This window comes from Drosophila willistoni (genome assembly GCF_018902025.1).
Source record: "Drosophila willistoni isolate 14030-0811.24 chromosome 2L unlocalized genomic scaffold, UCI_dwil_1.1 Seg168, whole genome shotgun sequence".
In the NCBI taxonomy this organism is placed as follows: domain Eukaryota; kingdom Metazoa; phylum Arthropoda; class Insecta; order Diptera; family Drosophilidae; genus Drosophila; species Drosophila willistoni.
Genome location: NW_025814047.1, coordinates 8,912,072 through 8,937,404, shown reverse-complemented (window position 1 = coordinate 8,937,404; position 25,333 = coordinate 8,912,072). Strand labels below are relative to the sequence as shown.

General features: G+C 37.8%; 2 protein-coding genes across 4 annotated transcripts; one reads left to right on the top strand and one right to left on the bottom strand.

Moving 5' to 3' along the window:
* The first annotated feature begins 9,955 nt into the window (after positions 1-9,955).
* On the top strand, positions 9,956-19,107 carry LOC6652235 (TRPL translocation defect protein 14). 3 transcript variants are annotated; one of them, XM_023181155.2, is made up of 12 exons: positions 9,956-10,307; positions 10,358-10,806; positions 11,982-12,049; positions 12,419-12,456; positions 12,882-12,919; positions 13,918-14,049; positions 16,788-16,916; positions 16,979-17,115; positions 17,369-17,582; positions 17,650-17,980; positions 18,049-18,233; positions 18,539-19,107. In XM_023181155.2, the coding sequence occupies exons 2-12, from the start codon at positions 10,542-10,544 to the stop codon at positions 18,592-18,594; spliced, it is 1,593 nt and encodes a 530-aa protein (XP_023036923.1). In that variant the 5' UTR covers positions 9,956-10,307; positions 10,358-10,541; the 3' UTR covers positions 18,595-19,107. The 3 variants fall into 3 exon arrangements, with proteins under 3 accessions (XP_023036923.1, XP_002074740.2, XP_015032019.1); XM_015176533.3 differs by lacking the exon at positions 13,918-14,049 and having other exon boundaries at positions 9,958-10,806; XM_002074704.4 differs by lacking the exons at positions 13,918-14,049; positions 18,539-19,107 and having other exon boundaries at positions 9,957-10,806; positions 18,049-18,445.
* A 186-nt stretch (positions 19,108-19,293) lies between these two features.
* LOC6652236 (GPI ethanolamine phosphate transferase 3) lies at positions 19,294-23,176 on the bottom strand. Its single transcript, XM_002074705.4, has 7 exons — positions 23,070-23,176; positions 22,789-23,008; positions 22,047-22,699; positions 21,805-21,988; positions 20,122-21,724; positions 19,617-20,065; positions 19,294-19,557 (listed from the first exon to the last, which is right to left on the bottom strand). The coding sequence occupies exons 2-7, from the start codon at positions 22,933-22,935 to the stop codon at positions 19,357-19,359; spliced, it is 3,237 nt and encodes a 1,078-aa protein (XP_002074741.1). The 5' UTR covers positions 22,936-23,008; positions 23,070-23,176; the 3' UTR covers positions 19,294-19,356.
* Positions 23,177-25,333: the final 2,157 nt, after the last annotated feature.

The window sequence follows — 25,333 nt, the reverse complement described above, 5'->3', positions numbered from 1 at the left end:
AAATAAACCGCGATAAAGTAAAATACCACATACATAAGTAGAATCAGAAAAGTTAAGTAAAAGAATTGTTAAGTCAACACTACAAGATATATGTATCCGTATACGTTCTTTGTGACGCACACGTAAATCAAACAGGTGACCACCTTTGAAAGTGGTGCAAAATCATCGTAATCGTGTAGTGGCTAGTGAGCGCGACAGAACGTCACGCAGCGGCCGTAGCTACCTGGTCGACGTCAATTCCAGAACACTCGCAATCGTACTCTCGCCTCGATCACATCGCGCACACAAAGTTATAACTAAGGCCAAGTTAATATAATATATACATACATAAATATGTGTATTCTTAACACGAAGAATCTTATTAATAATAAAGACAAGTATAAGGAAATCACATCCTGTTATAATAGTAAATAAAATAATAAGGGAAAGTATAATCCCACAAACTGGGTGCTCAACAGAGATTTTTGGCCCAAGACAATTAGTGAAATTTGTGTGTGTGTGTGTGTGTGTGTGTGTGTGTAATACATATACAAAATCAAGCTTTGCTGGCGAACGAATTTCAAAAGAAACAGTAACTACAAGTTCAAAAAGTAGTGCAAGTTGGTGTGACTGTACGAGAGGCGACGAGTGGATATCGAGACAGTGAGTGGTTAGACGACGCGACAAGAGCGTTACGAAGAATTTTGGCGCCGTTAGACAAAAATAGGTGGATGAAGTTGAAGGCAGCCTGAAAAGGGTGGTGACGCGAGAGGAAATGAGAGAGCAGACAGCGGAAACGAAGTTGATGATAATCAGTGCTCACTGCCGACGGGACCACCTCACCATGGACAAGACCAAACAAGAAGAAGGCAGCGGACACGAAGTTGAGATAATTGGTGTGGAAGCAGACAAAGAAACACCAAGAGAACGAGTGGAAAACAGCCGAGTGAGTTGCGACAACAGCGTGAGTGGCTACAGAAAACGGACAGGACATTTGCAAGAAGGCTTTATGAGTTGCTACATAGAGCAGGACGACTACAGTTGGGTGAGTTGTTTAATTATTGTCTTTAGTGTGAGTTACTTTACTTGCACGACGAAACCAGACCCCGTGGCAAAAATATTGACGAAATTGCAAATATTGACGAAAGTTAGGGCTAGAGACTACAGGCCTTAAAGCTGAGCTGCAAACGCGTCTACTCGCTCATTACGACCAAATAACAGTTGAGAATGATGGGCAAGAGGCAGCTTTCGCCTCGGCTAGAACAATTCGAGAAGTCCCGAGCACAGATGGGCAAAGATCATGGTTCACACTAAAAGATGTAGGGAAGCGTTTCCGAATTTTGCGGTTTAGGTTCGATTGACGTTGTACAGTGGACTAGGGAGCTAGAAGAATGCGCTTTAATCGTACAGTTGAGTCAGTTACAGCTTTTTGTGAACGCAAAACAACTGTTTAAAGGAGCTGCATTGTCGTTTATACGTAGTAAGAGAGATATTTGTAGTTGGGAGTCCCTAAAGGTAGCCTTAAAGAACGAATTCAGAGTAAAGGTTTCATCAGCAGAAGTTCATAGAAGACTAGGAAATCGAAAGTTGAAGAGAGGTGAGAATTTGTATCAATTCTTGTATTCGCTAATGGAAATCGCAAAGCCGATCGATTTGGATGATGAAAGTTTAATTGAGTATTTCGTAGAAGGTATACCAGACATGAAAGCAAATAAGGCATTATTGTATCAGGCCAGAACAGTGGATACGTTGAAAGTTCAAATAGAGACCTATTTAAAATCCAATGATCCAAGAATGTCGTCAAAAACAAGCAACATTTGAGTCATCTTTTCAAAGGGGGAGCGAAAATGTTTTAAGTGTGGTGATCCATGGCACATGATGAGAGACTGTAACAAAAAAACGTTTACTTGTTTTAAGTGTGGAAGAAGTAACTTATAAGACGATTAAGTTCAACGGTCTAATTGATACAGGGGCAAATTTAAGTCTCATACGAAAAAGCGTAAACTTGGAGTTAAGTCGTTAACAGGATATTCGAAGAATCTTACAGGAATAGGTGGAAGTCCTGTGATGACCTTTGGTAGTTTTTGCATAAGTGTAATAGATAGATAAAATTCAGATGGAAGTCGAGTTTCATATCGTTCCTGATAAGGAAATGGCATATGAGGCAATTTTGGGTAGCTCACATCGGTTTGGTTGTAACAAAGGAAGGCACAACGTTTTTGTGAGTAGCAAGGAAAAAGATTCCCGGTGTAAGTCGAAATGATCTTGTGCTGAGTTGTTAAAGGAAGTTGAAGAGGAGATAATAAGGCCAAGTTTTTCCGAATATGCTTCGCCTGTTGTACTTGTAACAAAGAAGAATAAGAAAAAGCGTTTGTGCTGCTATTACAGAAAGCTAAATGAGAAAGTGGTCCTATGTCACAGATGGATACTGTATTAGAAAAACTTCAAGGTGCGTTAGTTTTTACTACTTTAGGTCTAACAAACGGTTTTTGCCATGTTCCTGTTGAGGAAAAGTCTCAGAAGTACACAGCATTCGTAAAGCAGAATGAGTGAGGAAGAGAATAAACCCACAATATCAATCTGAAGATTTACTATATTTTATGTTTCTGAGTTTGGTATGGAACTCAGAAACCAATAGGAACACAACAAAGCTTTTTTACTTTTTGAGTTCTTGCTTTATGTGTATGTAAATAGTTTTATAGAATATCATTATTTATTTGTAGAATTTTAGTTTTTATACCCTTGCAGAGGGTATTATAAAATTTGTCAGATGTTTGTAACGCACAGAAGGAGACGTTTCCGACCCCATATATTCTTGATCAGCATGAGAAGCTGAGTCGATATAGCCATGTCCGTCTGTCCGTCCGTCTGTGCGTATGCGTTTTACTCAGCCGTCTTAAGAGCTATCGGGCTGAAATTTTTTGTCGGGGTTTTCTATTACCCGGGAAAAATAAAGTATGAAAACCATCAGGATCGGGCCACTATATCATATAGCTCTAGAAGAAACATTTTCATAAAAATTGGAGTATGCTATGAAATTTACATTTGTGATAATATTGGATGTAAAAACCCAAATCCCAAAATTTGAATGTGATCGGATAAATATAACACAAGTTACAGTCAATATACTAATCGGCTCTGCTCCCAGCTCTGCCGGCAGCGCTGATTCCTGTCTACTCCCTTCAGTACCGGTCGCCGCAAATTCCTCTGAAAATCCGAGGCGATTTCTCAGATGTCGCCTCGGACATTCAGGGGACATGCCATACAAATTTGCGGCGACATTTAGCATTGTGTGTCCTAGCGTCTCGGACATTCTCTCGAATTTTCGGCGACATGTCGCCGGAAATTCCGCTGAAGACGAAGATGAAGAATGTTCAACGGAACTTGCGGCGACATTTGGCCGGAATGTCCCAGCAAAATATTGGTGGTTTTTTCAATAGAATTAGCGGCGACATGTCGAAGCAATGTCCCAGCGAAATTATAGCTCGGATTTACAATCGAATTTGCGGCGACATGTCGACCAATTGCTCAAGGGAAAAAATAGCTCGGATTTACAATCGAATTTGCGGCGACATGTCGACTAATTGCTCAAGGGAAAAAAATAGCTCGGATTTACAATCGAGTTTGCGGCGACATGTCGACCAAACATTAATGGACATTTCATTCCCAAAAATAAGTGACAATATAATTTTATACAATTGTGCTAATTTTATTTAAATTTATGTTACATTCTTATTTCTATTTTTTTGTTTATTAAACGTATTTTTGGCACAGGCCAAACTGGTTCTTAGGGTATTTTCGGGAGGGTCGGCGGGGTGAGAGATTTGAATTGATTCTGAAAAGATAAAAATTTATCTGGCAATGAAGAATACACGTTCAAATTTATATTGCTTACCTAGCAACACGGACAGGAAATTCGGATAAGCTTTCAAGCTATATTTTCCGTTCCTCCCGTCTACATTATGGCTTACTATAAGGTCGTCGGCCAAAACTTGCCGAATAGATTTGCCAGGCGCAGCTTGCGAAATGATAAGCGTAATTTTTTTCACCTGCCAAATGGAGAACACATGAAAAACATTGATATAAGTTTCTATTTAGTTTTATTAATTAATTTGTTAACTCAAAATCACTCCTGCTCTTACGAAAATCTATCGCAAATGCACAGAGAAAAGCAAAGTGCATAACAAAAGGAAATAAAAAACAACAACACTAGCAAACGAAAATTAGGAAGTGGCGCGAGCCCAAAAGGTAAACAAAAACAACAATGCAAAGTTTCATTTTCGCTTTGTCAAATTTTGCTTTCCATCTTCCGCTATGTCGCGTGCCGAAAACAAAGAGTGTAATCAAGCATAGCCGACCATGCAAACTGTATGTAAATATGATATACAATAAGAATACTAAACGTACCGGATTCATTAATTGCATAATCAGGGTACATAAAATTAAAATATAAATTATATTTATATAATTGTTGTGTATAAAGATTTAATCCGCAATCAATTTTATTTTTACTCATAATTAATTAGGGTATACAATAATCATCGAAGCATAAAATCTTCCTTGCGGCTGCATGATTACTTCTTGCCCAATTTTTTTTTTTCTCAAATGAGAAATATGTAAAGTTTTTTTCGGCAGCCGATCGAGTTTCGATGACGACATAAGCTCGTTCGGGTGCCGTCGGCTAAACTCAGCATGAAATACGCTGGCAGAATTTTTTTCTGCCGACGTCATTGGCTCGGAATTTGCGGCGATTTTGTCCCCGGTGACATTTGGTACTGAAGGGCTACGTCTTTCGTCATCAACAGAATGCATGCATACACACACAGACGCAACACTACATAAACTGTATGTGTATGCGTGCGTTGCTTTGCTTTGGGAATGAGGGAAGAAGAAGAACAAATCGTAAAATAGAGAGTAAAATTGTTTTGTTTGTATGTCAGAGCCCGGCACTCATATCCCCCGGGGGACGAACTTGTTCGGCACCTCGTATGCGTGTAACCGAACGGCTGCCGAAGTCCTCACAAAAAAATTATCTTGAGCGAGAGGGTGGGTTTTAGTTTCCCTCAGTATTTCGACGCAAGCAGATCTATGTCGCTTTGTTGAGAGAACACACATGAAAAAATTGATCGCTGCTTTGTTTTCTCTATCTTTTTCTTGCATAAGATTATTTGCTGCACTCGTTTTCTTGATTTGAGGCAGAATTTGATGAAGTTTAAAGATAGAGAAAACAAAGCAGCGATCAATTTTTTCATGTGTGTTCTCTCAACAAAGCGACATAGATCTGCTTGTGTCGAAATGCTGAGGGAAACTAAAACCCAACCCACCCTCTCGCTCAAGATAATTTTGTGTGAGGACTTCGGCAGCCGTTCGGTTACACGCATACGAGGTGCCGAACAAGTTCGTCCCCCGGGGGATATGAGTGCCGGGCTCTGATGTACATATATTGATGAATTGAGTTGCAGAAAACAAATTTTGACATTGTAAAATTATTATTACCAAGGGCTGCAAGGGTAAACTTCGGCATAGCCGATGTTAGCTTCTTTGATATTTTTATACCCTTGCAAAAAGGGTATATTAATTTTGGTCAGAAGTGTGCAACGCATAAAAGGAAGCATCTCCGACCATATAAAGTATATATATTCTTGATCGGCACGTCGAGACGAGTTCAAATAGCCATGTCCGTCCATAAGTCCGTCCGTCCGTCCGTCCGTCTGGATCAACGCTAACTCCTCCTAGACCGTTAGAGCTACAGAGCTGAAATTTTGCATGTAGGCTTGTATATACTGCAGGCGTTATATATCTCGGATTCAGCGGGATCGGATCACTATATCATATAGCTCCCATACAAATGACAAAGTCACGAACAGTGACTTTTCTTAATAACTTCGTTATATTCTGAGCTATTGTCGTGAAATTTAAACAACTATGCCAAATTTGATCAAGATCGGGTGACTATATCATATAGCTCCCATAAGAACGATCTTTCGAAAACAGTGACTTTTGTCAATAACTTCGTTACTTTGGACGCGATTGCTTTCAAATTAAACATTTCTTAGTTTCATATATCTGTTAAAGACTGTGCCGAATTTGATAAATATCGGGTAACTGTATCATATAGCTCCCATAGGAACGTTTGGTGGAAAACAGTGACTTTGATCAATATCTTCGTTATTTCCTACGCTAAGATTTCAGCCGTTCTTTTTAGCTTAAACGTTTTTCCACTTTGATGGCTATAGGTAAGGAATGAGTTACCAAAAATGTTGCAAGGGTATACAAACTTTGACGCGGTCGAAGTTAGCCCCGGCCCTCTGGTTTTTTTCAAATTAAGTTTAGTTAATCTTCTTTAGCTCAATTCGCCCCGCTCAGCAGGGATGTCAGACCCAAGTTGGGTTCTTTTAACAGCTTCCAGATTACCGACTTTATATGTAGAAGCGGGTCTCCGACGTAAATTGAAGTTCTTCTTATTTTCTTCTTGCATACGAAAGATCTGTTGCTTGGCTAGATTGCGTAGCTGACTTCTGTTATCGATAAAAATCTGAATCATCTCATCGTGAATTTTCTTTCAGCTTAAGGTCGTCTTTTGTGTGCATCTTTATACCAATCAGTAGTTCGAACGGCGTTGAATTAGTGCTTCTGATGTACGTTGAGTTAATATTTTGTTGCACTCTGCCGCCAAACTTATACCATTTTTTCGGGTCTTCCATTGAAATCTTAGACAAGCCGTTTGGCTTGTGGAAGACCAGTCCTAACTGCGTGAAGTTCGATATTTTCTGCATTGCAAAACTCTTTAAACTAGTCAGAACTAAACCTCTGTCGGAAATAATTTAAACTGGATTTCCAAAAATTAAACTTTGTTGCTGTAGTTTTGTGATTACTTCGTTTTTGTCGGGTACAACCAGCAAAATTTTGTGAAGCCATCGATAACTCCAAGAATGCGCTTATACTGTTTGGGAGTTGAATCAAAGGGTCCAAGAAAATCGATGTGCAACGTCTGAAAGGGCAGCTCTTTCTTCGGCAGTGGATGTAGTTCTCCTTCTAAGCCAGTACACACTCCAAGTTTGGTGTCTATAGCTAGTAAAAGCTGTCTGAAGCAGCGACATTACAAATAAAATATTACCACAAAAAAAAAAAAGAGCTAGTATTTATAGTCTTTGAGAAAATCAGTTTTATATAATTTGCGGGGGCGTGGCAAAAAATTGAAATAAACTTGAACACCGTAGGTATTACAGGAGTCTTGACAGACGGACGGACGGACATTGCTATGTCGTCTCAGCTGTTGATCCTGATCAAGAATATGTACATACATATACTTTATGGGGTCGTAAATGCTTCCTTCTGCTTGTTACATACATTTTGGCGACTTTAATATACCATTTCACCCTGTGTATGGTACAAATATATCGAAATAATCAAAAACTAAACAAATTTAAGCGTCAAATGCCGTTATCAAAATGCAAGTGAGTGAGAGACTGCACAGAGGTTTTCGCGCTCTCACTATCACTTTTAACTGTCGCCTTAGCAACGCAGCAATACTCCTGAAAAAAGACAGCCGATGTATGTACATACAATGCCGACGTCGCGACGTACGAAGTGCAAATTTATGAAGTTTTTGTTTTGATTTAAAATATAACTTGTGTTATTTGGAAAACTATTACAAACATCGCAACCATAAAAAATGAAAAAAAAAAAATAAATTTTTTTTGCTTCTTCCGGATAGTAAGTCTTCCAGATATAACGACGAAAATCGTGGGTCCCTTGGCCGTCGTTATATCCGGATTCTACTGTATATTCATTTTGATCAGAAGAGTACACCGCATGGCAAAAGCATCTTTAAACATTATAATGTAAACATATTCTTTATCAGCACGACGAGACAAGTTCATATAGGATTTCGATGCAGCCTATTCGGACCACTATGTCATTAAAGTCCAAGCCTATTATAAGATTATCGTAGGTAGATTACCTACGCACATAGTCTGCAATTCAAATAAATTTGATCTTAATCAGATAACTACATCATATAGCTGTCATACGACAGCGTTTAAGTAAACATCAGATTAATTTCATTTTAATTCAATTTATTGCATCTGTTTGTTATAATAGTGGTATGCTTCTAATATATAATTACTTTAGAGTTCAGGGCTAATGACCTTTTCTGATATGTTACATGTGGGGTATAGTATTATTACATTTTAGTATTATTACATCATATTAGGGGAAAACTTAGCGCAAAAAAACACCCCGGGCCTACTTAAGTTAAAACTTATTTCTACCTATGTATATCTATATTTACATTATTAATTTATGTGGGAATTTTTGAGGTGAAGCTCTGAGGTTGGATAGTGCCAAAAAAGCTTGAATATCATTTTTATTAGCTTGTTTTTTGGGGTATTTGCATTCTTTTAGTACGACACTTGGAATATCCGACCACACTGGAGCTCCGTAACACATAACTGACTGGAATATCGACCTGAATAAATATAATTTGTATTCAATAGACAGTTCAGAGTTTCTGTTAATTAAGGCATAAAGAACCCTGGTAAGGGAATTTGTTTGATCAATTGTAGGGGTATACATATAGGATTACATGGTCCTTAAAGTTAACTTTAGCGTATAGTTTAACTCCTAAGTAGCGAATCTTTTTTTCCCAGGGGATGTCACTGCCATTTAAATCTATCGGGCTATTTGGGAGATACCTTATTGCTCTTTTATTAGTGAAATATATGTATCACCTATGTTTCTTTTATAACTATATGATATAGTGTTCCGATCCTGATGATTTTCATACTTTATCTTACCCGGGTTATGAGTAGCTGAAATATCAAGTTTCATGCCAATAGCAATGGAAATCCTACAGAGCGCAAAAATTAACCAATCGCTATGAAATTTTTTACACATGTTCTTTAAGATATTGTTCAGCGCTGGTAGTAGAATTGGCGAAAAATATTAAAAATTGTTAATTTAAAAAATTAATTTTGGATTCAGACTTCACTTGCGAACGGTAGGACATCCATAAGGACGAAATGGGATGCCATTGGAAAAATTAAGTAATAAAAATAGTTCAGTTGGTTTGGAAACCAAGATATAGGAGACTATACGGGCTATACGAGAAGATTAATATTAAGTTTATTTAACCTTTTTGGTGTTGTGATGTTGAACTATAAAAGCTGGAGACTTCAAATTTGTTCTTATAAATTAAAAACAGTTTTTTTCACTTGATGTATGGTATACTAAAGTCAGCAAGACGACTTATTAGCTTATTTAATGTCCATTACAAATTAATGTATGAATTACAATATCGTCGTTTTATTTACGCGAATATCGGAATAATAAATTAATGAATTTAGCAGCAATTCATTTACAACTAGTCCAAGAGTAGTACAGGTGCATAAAGGCTTGTGTAGGTAGATCAAATAAAGTTTATTCGTTTCCCTGGCAAACGTTTTATCAAGTGGTCGCAGTTCGATAAAGTAAAGGATTCAATGGAGAAATTAGGACTTAAACTTCCTTATTCAATGTTTTACTAAACAATTTAATTAACAAAAGTTTTGTCTTGTTACTTTGTAAAAATGGATCTGTAATGTATAAATGTATAATGGCAAATGACGGTTGTCGGGCTAAACCTCTGCGGTTTCCAAATAATGTCCTTAAAATTGTTTTTCTGGGATATGTGTTTTATTTAAAATTCCTATTTTTATTAGAATTCAGAGAATATTAAAACGATGCCAACATACAAAAAACTGCTTACTGAATCGAAATTCCGACCGGAGAATTATCGAAAGGATCAAGGAATGAAAGGACAATTCCAGCTGGTGCTTGCGTGTTCTTTACGAAACAAGAGCTATATTTTGTGGGTAAGTAGATTTTCATGGGAAATTTTTAAGTTGAGTAAAATAAATACCGGTAAATTTTCGAAGTATCGATAACCTATGAATCATCCCTAGAGCAGCTGTTTGCCAACAAAATCCTATATAAGCGGTTGCGCTTCAATCTTCTCCAAATTTTACTCGTGTCGTGTCGTTCTAATACATTTTCTGAATCGAATGCGGTCTTTGCAGTTTGGGGACACCATCAAAATGCTAATCGGCAGTTTTAAAGCGAATAAACTTTGATAGCTAAAAACTCGGATGTGGTGCTTTCTTGATGTCTTGATGTCGTCCAAGTTCCCTCACACTTGCAATTTTTGTATCCAGTAGAAGGCGGAATTCGGTGTTTTGAGCAACCGGGGGAACCGCGCAATTGGAGAACAGGAAATTGCCGCCATATAGAATAATCAAAATCCGAAATCAAAAAAATAGCGTGTCGGGCAGATTTTCAAAATCTCTCTGGTAGTCATTGTCGATGTCAAGAAATATGTATGTAATTGTCAATTGCGCAGATATTGCAGCACACGAGGATCCATCATCTCAATCTCCGTCTCCATTGCGCTTGTGGTCATAACCTTAAAAAGCCACACGTGCATTCGGTCCTCATCAGTTGCCATTGCTGGTAGAAGAGTGTATAAGACAGAGGAATAAGGCCAAAGGACAATCAGCTGTTGCTGCGCGCGACGAACAGCGACGATGGCAACAACAGCCGACCAGTTAATGGCACCTGGCCTAACAACACCACCGACACAGTCGGTGCTGGCAACGATGGCGGCCACTACAGCGGCAGGAACGAATGGCGACACCTCCACAAAGGAGCGCCAACAGGAGCAGCAAGTGGATCAGAACAACAAGTCGACCTCACCGAAACCAAATGCTATGCCCAGCCTAAAGATAGCTAAAATGATGCCAAACAATTCAAACAAGGAGAAACGTGTCTATAAAATTGTCCTAACAGGCGGTAAGTTTTCCCCAAAACATTTTCCGTATCCCCCGCACTCTCGACCCACAGGCTTGTCCCCTTTTTTTTCTTTATTTTTTTATTTTGTGTATCTGTTACAAGTGTCCGCCCGCAATCGGGTTGGCGAATTTTGTTTACGAATTGTGTCAAGGTCGCGAGGCACTATTTTCCCCATTTTCACGGTTTTTCTTCTGGAAATGTGAGGTGGTAGTTTGCTATTCGGAATAACATTAACAAATTACGCGGGCTACCGGGATTTTTCTATTGTTGTGAACAATAATGTGACTAACAAAAAGACCGAACCAGTTTTAAATTAATATTTTATTATGCCTATTATCATAGTCGCGTGGTCGAACTCTAATCATTTTATATTAAGCCGATTAGGGCCCTGATTAACAATTTATTCCCATTATACATACATAAACATACATAAGTATTTATGTATACATTCTTCGTCGTCAAAATAAAATCAGTCAGACGAAATTTGACTCGACTCGATCCAAAATCGCTTATAACACAAAACTGAAATTTCGAAATTCGACACTTTCTTTAAATTTTATAAACTAAGCACTTTGCTGTTTTTATATAGAATCGCCTTACTCAGATAAGATTTGTATACGGGAAAGAACCCCATATAGAATGTGTATAGACAATGTTTGTATGTATGTACATATGTCTGTCCTTGTGCCGTCTTATCACTTAGAAGTAATGGAATTCCTTTTTGCCCTATCTGACTTACTCTCGCCCATGACTATCTCTAGTTCGCTTTGTTAATAAATTTAGTTTGAAATTTTCGAAAGGCAGGCCCCATTCAAACACGTGGAACATCAATTTCATTGATAAATACAAAATGTGAACCGATGCGACAGATGCGTAGAACCATTGCTTCCACTTTTGAGTTATATTCGAAATGGCTTTATTGGGTCGTCGCTGGTTTCAAAATCAATCATAGAAAATTCGATTTCATTTCCTGTTCATTGCACACACAAAATGCAATGACAATGAAGATAATTGCCCACAGGGTCACAGCGGAGAGTGGCTAATGAAATATAATATCCAATATCGATCTCTGTTCATAAGTGCATATCTATTTAGCCATGTATATATATGTTTACCCTGACAGTTATAACTACTTGCGGCTTGATAAAATATTTGTTTCCTTCTTTTGTTTTTAGGTCCTTGTGGTGGTAAAACAACTGGACAATCGAGACTCTGCACATTCTTTGAGAATCTGGGATGGAAGGTGAGTCTTACTTCTCCATTCAGGAGATGAATTCAATGAAACCAGACTGTTAGATATAAGACATAGAGAGGGAAAGGGAATTCACCCACCAGTGAGAAGAATATGAAGCTTCGTCTTTTCTATTTGTTTTTGTTTTAATTAATATTAGTTTTCGTTTTTTTTTTTTATGCTGGGCAGTTGTAAGTAGTGCCCCTTTTGTCCATAACAAAAGAAAAATATAATCATCAATGCGGGCAAAATAAAAATCAATAAAATATAATAAAAAGCGAAAGAATAGATAATAGATACATTCTACATACATATTTTGCCCAACCCGCCCTCTCGAAAATTCGAACGAAACAAAGCAATGAGCATGTTAAATATTTTCAGGTTTTCCGCGTGCCTGAAACGGCCACTGTATTACTCAGGTAAATGCCTAAACAATACAAAAAGCAAAAAAAAAAAATTGAAATAAAAATGATTATTAAAACATTCTAAAATCAATAGTCACAAGCCACTCAAAGTGATACTTATGTTCGAAACCCTGATAAGGAGTCATTTTGAGTTCGCTTTGATATTGAAGTTGCAAACAATATGAACTGTCTGTTGTTCTTGCAGCACATACATATATGCTATATGATTTTAAGTTAATGTTCCTGCTTGATCCAACTTTCATACATTCATACATACATACATACGTACATAAATAGTCAATAATAATAATAAATGTAGTTTTATTGTAGAACTCAGTTATGCTTATGGAATTCTATATAAACAAAATGAACTAACTAATTTTATAATATTTGCAACGCTTTTCTTTTCTCTTCCTCATCCGTTTGAATAATCCGTATAGTGGTGGCGTTAAGTTCTCCGATTTGACCGAAAAAGAGGGTAAGTTCTTAAATTATAGACTATAGATACATCTATGCATACAAATGTAGATATTATGTAGGATAGATTATAGCATATACATAGATACATACATTTGCAAGCAACCTTCTTTTCCCGACATCTCCCACATATTATATACATAATACTATGTATGTATACATAAGAATATAATCACAACACACTGTCAAGTTCGCCAGAGCATTTTCTCGAAAATGAAAATAAATCAAAATATTTACTTTCGAGAGACCAACACAAAGCATTCTCTATGTACATATATTATAAATATAGTCTAGATCCACTGATTATATATACATATATACACATGTATGTGTGTCTGTGAAAAGCATTTATTTTTAAATACCAGCAAAGCAACTGCTGTCAAAGAGAGATACTACATATAGATAGATAGATAGATAGATGTACGTAATTTGGTTCATACTAAAAAGTCTGCGAATCCGCCAATGACAACAACGATGGCATTCAGCAGGTCCCCATGAAAGTCACGTTGTCTTCAATGAAATTTCATTCTATATTTCTTCTTTTACGCAATCAATTATGGTCGTTATAATTCTGTTTTAAGTATGTATTTACAATATCCTTTCTGTGACTCAAGAATTGCGTGACTTTATGCCATTTGGCGACAGAAATTGACAAAAAGAAAGTTCTTTTCAGTTTAAGCAAATTTGTCTATTGCGTATTTATGGATTTGCAATTAGATTGAGTGAGTGAGTAGGAGCAGCTGCTCAGGTGGTGGGGGGTAAGAATTACGGCCTGATTGTGCTGGGGTGGTTATATCTAAATTACCAAAATGGAGCCGATAAGATACAAGTCGGGGGCCTGGTCACATGTTAGGCGTGTGCTTTCGATCCATTAACCGTGTGCTGAGCAAAATATATTGTATTGTATAGGATAGTATAGTATAGGCAATAGGCACAATTTTGTTCGTTTTGTTCGTTCTTTGCAAAAGATCTTTCCTTATATTGATTGGTTCGCCGCAGACCCACCTACGCCTACCACCTATGTTTATAAAGATCTGCCATTTGCCGCACCGGAGCATAGTCTCATCGATTTGACTGCATCCTGTCCACGTTGCTTGGCCAAAGCTGCCTCCAAGCCAAATGGCAGTGAAGGTGAGTTGAGCTGCTGCCGCTGATCTTGCTGTTCCATCCACCACGATGCATCTCTTGCGGTGATATTAACGTTATTTTACTGTCTACTGTCTGTGTGTGTGTGCATACATAAGCGTGACAACAGTTAAAATCTTCAACAGATCTGTGCCACATGCTCCAACTATAGATTATAGAAAAGACATTTACAGAGATACCTATTTATTCGCTTATGCAAACATTTGTTTTAACTTTTTGTTTATCCTTATTTCATGATTTTGATTTATGACTATTTTTCTTCTTGTCGTTTGCTAACACCGTTGTCGTCTATCCATCCAAAATGTCCCCTCCCCCTCATCATTATCCATCAGTGCAACCACTAACAATCTTTCGCCGTGTCGCCGTGTTTGTTATATTCTTTTCCTGCGTTTCATATTCAAAACATTTTCTTTTTTCTTTTGCAAATTGTTTAAATGGGGCATTTAAATTTAGACGACGACGACAATTTATGAATATATTAAAAATATGTATGCACCTAGAGATCGTTAGACACGTGCTTTTGCTAAGAATTTTTGAAATTTATAATAGACATATTTTGTTAAACTTTATGTGCATTATAATATCCATAATTTGTTTTCCAAATATCACCATCTGAAATAAATTGTAGAGAATCAACTTAACGCTTAAGTTTGCAATCAGTTAAGTTAGATTGAGTTAGTTGAAAATATCAGATTAGTTCTTGACAGAAATTAAAGCTGTCTGATCTATAATCAGAGAAATTTTCGTTTTCAGCCATTTTAACCAGTATTAAACAAACCCTTTAGATCAAAGCGTGACATGCATGTCCTCCGGCAGACGATCACGTTCTAACTAATTTAGTTTTTACGGTCTCCAACATTTAGTGTCCCGCTCAGATCAGAATTGCTGAACATGTGCCAGTCAAAGTATTAGAGAAAAAAATTTGTAGTTTTGTACTATTAACAGTCGATTTAATTCTAAGCTTAAGAAAATAAATATTTTTAAATTATAAATTTTTAATAGTTGATTCTAACCTAATGACGAGCAGTGTATTGTGTATTACACAATACAATGAAAATGTTTTTTGCGATAATTTACCAAAATAAATAGAAAACCGCACACACATGTCCTATTTCCCAGCTTTTGAAATTCATTTTGACTTAATTTATTTATATGTATATGAGGGCTAATTAAATATATATTATAATCCCACACACAAAGAACTTGAGCACTTGAGCAACGTCACGTGCTGACGATGACGCTGATGAGAGTATGATATTTGTCAGATCTGGTCCCCGCCCCCACAGGGCGTTCCCCTAGCCAATGGTTCTCGAAATTGTGTCTGTTTACTCTCTCTTCGCAGTTTGCCGTTAATTACTCAGTTTAGTTATTTTTGTTGTGTATTTCACACAGATATATGTACATACATATACAGGAACGGAAAAAACGAACAAATACATATATGTATGCACATACATCTGTACATATGTATGTATTTATGTATTCTATATATTGAGTAGATACAGATACTTTTGACTCGGCGGGAACGTTGCCAGATTGAACTTGGTTTCGATCTTGTTAATTGCCGTCATTGATTTGATTCCCCCTCTTAGAACTGATGACAATAGATGAAATTGTTTTTCTGATCGCCAATTTCTGGTATTTAATTTGCATTAATTATGTAATTAAAAATGTACCGCCAAAAGAACAGAAATGAGATATTTAAATCGTACATAAATCTTTTGCATACTAATTTAACAGAGAACATAAAACGAAGTCCGATAAAAGCATCCAGATTCGATACATATATATGTATGTACATGTACATACATATGTATCTAAACGTGTTTTAAATCGGCGTAAAAAGCTGATTTCTTTACCATTTGCTGATGCGCAATACCTAGAGAAATTACAAGCAGAAATTCCTTTTCTGCCGTTTTTTTGTTGTATTGTTATTATTGTATTCTTATATCATCGTTGCTAATTGAATTAGAAATTCGACAAAAAAGCAAAAAGAGGAACAACTAGAGAAAGAGCACAAATAAAAAAAACAAAAGTAAAATGTGACAAAGCTTTCAACCTTGGTATCGATCAATTCCAATTCCGAATCACACACACACAATGCACTGGTTGGGTCAAGTTCAATGCAACGAGAATTCGTAATACGACCAAACAACTGATGAGAGCAAAGCAACAAGTAACGGCTTTTCTCTCTCTCTCTTTCTGTCTGCATTCCTCCATCTGCTCCCAACCCGCGCACTTTCGATTGCAACAGCATGGCAACGTAATCAAGGGCCAGGATCTCCGTTAAGCGGAGAAGGGGCCGGACATATTTATTGCCGTCTTTTCTCTACCCCTCTCTCCGTTATTGTGTTACGTTCACTTTGTTCTCTGTTTTGAATCTTATCAACAGAAAGAGAGAGAGAGGGAGAGAGAGATGTTTAAACAGATGGTTGAAATCATTCCGTAATCCGAGGCAGAATCTTTGCGTCAATTACTTAGTCAGTCATCGTTACAGTTTCTATTTTTCTACTGATAATGGAATTTTCTTAAAGGTCTATTGAACTGCTCTTGTTTTAGTAATTCCATCGAACCACAATACCCCAAGTGTCCACTTAATCCCAAGTTCCAACCATCCATCGATGTGTTTAATTACATTTCCATTTGGAGTTTGCTTGCAATTGTATTCCGATTCCGGCAATAGCCAAACAACTGCTAATTAAACAAATTTCTATCTCTCGCAGCATATAAATTTCAGGAGAATCTGATACGCACAATGGTGCAAATCGAGAATACATACTTTGAGCTGGGAGTTTCGAGTACAAGAAATTGCCTTATCATCTGCGATCGAGGCGTTATGGATGCCAGTGCATGTAAGTGGAATACCGTCACCTTGTTTTGAACCATTTCGATTCATTCGTTGTTTGTATATTAGATATATCAAAGGACAAATGGGAGAAAATGATGGCCGCCAATAAGTGGAATCCTGTTGAGATGCGAGACAATCGATATAATCAAATCTTGCATTTGGTATCGGCTGCTAACGGTGCCGAGGATTTTTACTCTACAGAGGTAAGCAATTAGTAATTGGAGTGAATTTACATAGAAAAACATTTCTCGATCGTTTCTTTTGTTACAAATTAAACAATTAGAAAAGAAAGCGTCATTACCATCAGGTACTGAATTATGTACATATATATTAATTAACCCGGTAAATGGCTTAATAGTGCAGGCTAAAGGGCAGAAGTCGATATTTTTTTAAAGCAAAATACATACATAAGTATGCATTATTATACAGTTGACCTTCATTTCATATTTATTACAGGATCACGCTTGTCGCTCCGAGGGCGTGGATTTGGCTCGAGAATTGGACTACAAATCGGCTGCTGCCTGGGTTGGTCATCCCTATTTCGATGTCATTGATAACTCAACCAACTTTGAGGCCAAAATGAACCGAATGATTGAGTCCGTGTGCCAGAAATTGGGCATCGACATTGGCGATCGTTTGCAAGCCACATCCAGAAAGCTCAAATATTTGGGTAAGTTATCTAATGTTAACAGAAGTTAATGAACTTACAATATTATCTCCACTTTCTTTCCTCATAGTTGCTGTTCTGCCGCCTGATAGCGAATTCCCACCGTTCCAGGACTTCGATGTCGTGCATCATTATCTACAATCGGCTGGTCCCAAAGTCCAGGCACGTTTGCGTAAGCGTGGACAGAAGAATCACTGGAGTTATATACACACCCAGCGCCGTCCCAATGTCCATGGTCAGGCCCGCATCGAGGTGAAGACTCAGCTAACACATCGCGATTACATGAATCTGCTGGCCCAGCGCGATGATGCCCATTTTACAATTTACAAGAAACGGCGCTGCTTCCTAATTAACAATCAATACTTCCAGCTGGATATCTACAAAGAGCCGGGTCATCCACGGTAAGGTTTTTCAATGATGTTTGAAGGTCTCATTCGTTACGTAATTCTTGTCGGTCAATATTTTGCAGCTGCAAAGGCCTTGTACTATTAGAGACCTACTCATCCTTAACTGGCGATGCTCTTAAGAACTGCATGCCGAAATTTTTGAACATAGTCAAGGAGGTAACCGGCGATCCAGACTACTCCATGTTCAATCTATCGTTGAAGGAGGACTGGAGCACGACCAAAAAGTTTTGCCGTACAGCGACACATGGTAAGCAACTGGAAGCGGAGGAGGTCAAGAAGCCAAAACAACAATATCATCCCTACGATGAAACCAGTGACTAGAAAAAGAACCAAACTCATTCATCTTGTTCATAGTGCTTAGCCAAAGAATATTATACCAAAAGTTGCTTTCTTTTAATTGCTCACTTATTCACATTCAATAATACAATCCTTATCTTTACATGCTAACCAAACATTCACATCTCTCATCAATCTTAAATTCAAAATTTCACAACATTATAATTTTGGACTATTTTATTTTCTATTTCTTTCTTGTTTTTTTTTTTTTTTTAGACAAGGGCGCTACAAACGGAATTTCGAAAACGCCATTAGTTCTAAATGGCCAGTAGAATTCCATTGCGAATCTCTTTCTACAATCCCCACCCACACCTACATACACCTAAGCCCCACCAACACCACACACACACACAGACACACACACGCAAACAGCCACGCGTTTGAAGTGAGCAACAAAACTTATGATTTCGATTTGGCAACCAATTGTAATATTTGTTTAAGTATACCAACTAGAAAGAAGAAAGGAAAACTTCTCTAGTGCCCTTAAGCCAATAAAAGTTAATGTGTAAATTATAATTTAAAGCCTTCACAATTGATTCGGTCAATATTACAAATTTAGTTAGTCAATTGTGAATGCTAATACTGTGACACACTCATAAATGCACACACTCACACATTGTTACTTATTTCGAGTACTTAACTCCCATCCTATCCCCCGATACTTAAGATCTAGATTTATATGTGTACTTAATTTTTAACTATTTTATGTCATATTTGCTCGTGTTAATTGCTAAGGAAGAATGAGTAAACTATACATATACAATATATACATACATACATACATATATCTTTACGTATATAGGAATATCGGATTTTTTTTATAATCTTCGTTTCGGACATAAAGAATTTGCGCCCATCTCTGGGAAAAATCTTTAAGAAAATGATTAATTTTTAAATTGTAATTATTAGCCTGAAAGTAAATAAGATATAAAACCAAGTCCACCTGGGAGAAAACAAAAAACACTGCTGTCTTTTATTTGCCACATTTGGTTCTCATTTATTAAAAAATACTAAATTATTGTAAAAGCATAAGTTCAGTTGACCTTGGTCTTGTTGATGCGCTTGATAAGCGAGTCGACGGCGCGGTGGATGCGTAATAGGAGAAGATAGCCCAAGATTAGTGATGGCAGGCTAACAAACGTGGCCAGGGCCTCGTAGATGAAGCGTGGAGCGAAGATTTTCCAGACCATTAAGTGACGGCAGTGAATGGTGCAGGCTAACATGGAGCAAAATATCTGAAAGTAAACAGAGTTGGGTATGATTGTTCAATGTTTTTTTTATAGCTGTTACTCACCTTAAGACCCTGCAGCATAATGAATTGTGTGGCCACTTTGAAATTAGACCCTAGAAATACATCCTCATACTCGTACAGACTCAATTCACCGCGAGTCATATCGAAACCCACTGACTCATTGGCCACATCCGATAAAGCAGTGGCAGAGTCGCCTTTTCCGAGTCGACTATTGCTTCGTATGAGATTGGGAAACAGGGCAAAGAGCGAAAACGTCTCTGTACTGAGCAAGGCGTAGACGGTGAAAAAGAATATGTGACCACAAAAGGTATTTAAAATGACCAAAGCTCCGGAAATCACATTCGACTGGCCCAGGCCTGTTGTCCGACCCACAAATGCAGCCCTCCAATCGATTTGCGACAAAGTTGTCTGATGTGATGTGGCAAAGAAGCAAAAATTGGCCAATAAAAACCATCCCACCAAGGCGGTAAATGTGGGCTGGACACAAGATTCTGTTGAACATATTTAGTAAGAGGGCATTAAAGTATATTAACGGGCAAGGACTCACCGAAACTAGTAGCTGTACGATATCGCAGAATGCCATTGACACTCAACAAAATTGCTCCAATGGCCATAGAGGCCACCAGTCCGATGGCAGCACGCGGCTCTAGTAAAACAATCAACACCATGGAAAGGAATACGCCAAATGTTATTATCACTGAGGAGTAGACAGTAGCCAGACCATAGACCACGGGTATCTCGTGCCGGCGTTCAGCGTCATCTCCCTCATACATGCGCTTCATCTTCTTAAAGATTTCTGGGACTATGCTGTCCTTGCCATTGACACTAATCACATTTGGATTTCTTGGCGGCAGCACGAAGGTCATCAATGGCGACCAGGACACAATAACAATTTGTACTATGAGTAAAGCATAAATGACCAAGGCCATGGCATCGATATGAACCCGATGAACATTCTTTATGGAACTATTAGCGAGCAGTATATGGCCACCAGCACAAATCGAAGCCACTGTGGGTCCATACCGAGCTAGTAGAACATTTGGCGAATTGCCCGTCAAATTGCCGCAGGATCGCAAATATAAACGAGTAAGTGTCGTGTAAATCACTATGATAACCACAGCCGAGATGTAAACTCTGCTCAGGCCAGATTTTTTTGTAACAAATCCTTGTTGAGTGGCAAAGTCCGTGCAATTGCCTTGCTCCTCGCGGCAGCGGAATAAAGTGAACGCAAAGCGTATAAAGCAGACAGCCAACAAACTGGCCAGGATGAGCCTCAGCAATGTTGATCGTAGAAACTGAGGCGCCTTGAATTTTTGCTTAAAGTCCAAACGTGCACTCAGCTGGATCAGTTCATAGGCCAGCAGCAAAACGATACCACCCAAGAGATAGGACAAAATCTTTGCCTCTTGGATGACAAAGCTATTTGAGAAGTAAACTGCCATACTGCTAAATAGAATTAGTCGTGTAGGCATATGACTGAATCTCTTAACACTGGACCAATTATTCGCTATGCTCGTCCAGTGCTTTAGAGTGTAAAATGCCAGTATGACGGCACTCAAGATGCTTGTGAAGAAGATGACACCCTGTTCTTCAGTCTTAAACGAGAAATTCTTAAAGTAGCGGTAGCCAAACACTCCAGCGGCAATGTTTAGCAAATATATATAGGAAATCTCCTTGGCTTTAAAGATTTTTCCGTAATCCGCACTTCTTGAATTGTTGATCAACAGAAAGGCAAAAAATATTGGTAGGAAACAGAAGAGCAATCCCTGCGACATTTGAGTGGGATCAAATCTAACCCAAATTTCACGACATACATTCAATATATCCCTGAGATGTACGTTCAAGTCCCTGACAAAGGACTTGAAGGCAGCTTCATTGTATATGGTCTGAACTCGATGTGTGAGCAATATGAATTCGGTTTCTAGCTTATCCATTTCATCCACATTGAATGTGCGCTTATTTTCCAAGGCATAGCTAAAAAAGTAGCGATAAATCTGCTGGGCATTCTGCCATACATGCAGTAGAAGCGTTTGGAATTTACTCAAATGCGGTACAGGAACATCGGGGATCAGGTTAAAGTTGATCAGTCCCAGATTTGAATAGGGTATGGGCACACCCAGTATGGTCGCAAGCGTGGGCACCAAATCAATCTAAACAAATGATCCAAAATGTTAGCCTTATCTTCATGATGCGTGACGTTCTTTCGAGTTATCTAATCTCTTCTCCCTACCTGTTGCAGTAATTCGCTATCTGAGCCCGCATCACTGCCGTAAAATCTGTTTTTTTTCGAGTATGCAAACAGTAAGGCGTTCGTTTCGTCATCAGAATCACCTCCGTGATCTCCCGAAGCTGTCATTCCATGGTCACCCATGATCAGCAATGTAGTCGCATCGTCCATTTGTTGCACCACAGAGCTGAAGTCGAGAGACAATAGTTGTATCAGATATTGCAAATCGTTAGTACTCGTCTTACCTGATCACATCATTCATTTCGCCTAGTTTGCGTGCCATTTCCTCATGCATGGGTCCATGCTTGTGGCCGCAGTGGTCCACGCCTAGGAAATGGGCTATCAGCACTTGCCAATCCTCGCTAGCCAGCTCCTTGGGCAAGTGTTTTAATATCTGTTGGTCAACGGAGTCCAAGTCGAAAATATCGAAACTGGGATAGGCGTAAGCACGTTTAAAGCGCCGCGGATACAGATCCGTCCAGGTGTCGTCACCCAGGAATACCATAGGCAACTCGCTTTTCACTATTTGGTCAATGACGTTGTCCTCATTGATCTCGGGCGAAGCAAAATTTGAGCCTATGTCTATAAAAGTAGGCAGACTGCCCGTGGTCAGACCCTTCAGTCTCTGCAATGTTGTTGTGGGCGGATCCGCCTTAAATCGCATTAATCGCGCGTGTTCTGGCTTCTCGCTAAGGAGCTCATGTAGGACTTTCAGTTTATTCTCATAAGGCAGCGGTGGTTCAGTTAAGTTATCTTTGTAAACGCCAAACTCGTACTTCAGCGCATCAATGACTAGTATAATGACTTTGGATTTCTGTGGAAGACATAAATTTGACGAGGACGAGGCATTCACATCTTTAAAGATCTCGTTTACAACCTCCGGTGACAGAACGTATTCCTGGCAAGAACAATACAGGAAAAAAAAACACTCTTTTGGCATCAGTATGTATGTACATATATTAACCCTCTATGGGGTAGTTTTCTTACATCATTGGGATTCGTGGACAGTCGGCGGCAAGTGCTCGATTCCGTTTTGGACACACGTGCCAAAAGAAATCCTCGAGAAAAGAGCAACACTCCGCTGCATACCAAATAAGCCAACCAAATCAGTACAAATAAATATGTGAAATTCATCTTAATTAACAAATCGGTGGCCTAGATTCTGAGTATGTCTGTAGTTCCACTTCAATTGGTACTGCCGCTCCGCCTAAATTAAACAGCATTAACTTGTATTTTCTTTCAGATATTTTTGTTTGCTTTTAATTTACCGGTTGCCCGTCCCGATGTTGTGGAGACACCGCTTGTACTTGTAGCGTATACTTAATTTTCGATCAGCTTAAAAACAAAAACAAAACAAACCGAATAAAATTCTCCACATAAATTTTATGGTACATTTACACTGCACCGAATTTACAGCGATATCGTTATCGAACGCATATTGCTAATGTTATCGAATTATGTACGGCAATACACTTATGCATGTAATGACACTCCTAACCAGGCCCTATCTTACTTTTAATCGTTCCTTTTTTTTGCAGCTTTAATCATAGGAATAGATTGAACCCAAAAAAAACAAAGCCATCGTAAATTTTGAAAAACGATAATTGAAGTGAATATTAATATCGGTTATCTTATCGATAAGCTGAATATACCTTTTTTGGCGGGTCTTTTAAATATTCATTGGCACTTAAAATAAGCCTTGGGATCCCTGATGTGCGATTTCAAAAATATCTTATGCTGGTCTTATATGGATATTCAACATTGTTTATTATAATTTTGAAATACTTCTTACACTTGGAAATGCTTTGCATCAGAAGTCCATAAAAGACTTTGGATTTTTATCTACAGTGGTGGCCATTCCGTTGGCGCGTTTGGTGTTTTTTTTATTGAATAACGAAAATTTTTTTACGATTTGCTGGTTATTGTATCTAGGAACCATATTTGTGGTCATCTTATCCTTTACAGTTTTTTCTGATATGGCATTTTTTCTATGGCAATTTTTACAACAATATCGGTATGTATTACAAATAAAATAGGCAATACAGACAGTCACCAAAGTGTGTCATTTGACTTATCTTGATGTTAGAGTTGAGATTTGTTTTTTAGAAAGTGTCATCATGTGGAAAATGTGAAATTAATAAAATTATTTTTTCAACAGTGTTTTTTCGACCAAAATTTATCCAATCGTAGTGTACTTTGATATTTCAAAAATTTTACAAGCCTTTTTGATTTTTTCCACTTAACCGATGTTGATAAGCATACATATATCACCTCAATGCTTAAGAAAAATTAAAGATATTTTTTCACTGTTTATAAAGGCACTGAAATTCGGGTTATTTTTAAAAAAAAGGCTAAAAATTACAATTTTTTGACTTTGGTCGTTATTAGCACATAACATGTATCATTGTTGAGGTCAATTCAGTACCTTTGAATTCACGGTACATAATTGTTAGGTTTCAACAGCTTTTCATTTGGAGCAAGAAAATCAGAGTTAAAATTTAAAAAGACGCAAATTTAATTTTCCCCTTCCTATAGCCGTTAATGAGAAAAAAGTTGTATATAAAAAGTCTAATGTTCGCGAAAGAACAGCCTTTTATCTATTTTATCGTTTATTTATATGACAGCTATTTAATTAAGTTGTCCGATTTTGATCAATTTTGGCAGACAAATGTTAATTTCTATGAAAATCTCGTCAAAAGTTAGTAAGTAACCAAGTCACTGCTTTTCGCTTATCGTTCCTATGGCAGCAATATGATATAGTCACCCGATCTGGATAAAATTATGAAAAACTCTGCGTTGATCGAGGCGGACGGACGGTCGGACAACCATGGCTGTACGAACTCGTCTCGTTTGCTGATTAAGAATATATAGTCATATATCCGACTCCAATACCCAATAACATATAAATATTTCGCCCCCTAAAATTCATAACGTTAAAGTAAACATCCGTTTTTATAAACAATTGTCCCCCTCAAAACCAAAGCGTATGAACGCTAATCCATAAAATTAACATAAACAATTGAACACTTGAAATAATAATTGTCCCCCTAACAACCAAGAGCGTGAGAACGCTAACTCAGCAATTAAAATCGGACCAATCAAATCATCGAAATATCAATCACGCCACCAAAGGGCTCCCAAATTTAGCTTATAAATATAACCATAAGACATTTTTGTAATCAGTTCTAAGTTTTCATTCAAATAATAAAGTACGTTGCTTTTAACTCACAAAAAATATCTTTTTTTTCCTTATTGGGAAAATTGGATATTTAATTGGCGCAGTCGGTAGGATTGGAAAAAAGTTATTCTATCCGTGTTACATATAGAATTGTTATCCGTGTGTTACATAGAATTGGTGAATAATCACTATAAAATTCCGATCCGACATCAAGAACTTACGGGTAGTGCTCAAAAGTCTACAACAGTGAAAAATATTTTCTGCCAACTGTGCGCGGAAATATCAACTGTGTGTTGCAACCAAAAAAAAAAAAAAAAATATTTACGCCAACTGTGCGCGAAAATATTAACTGTG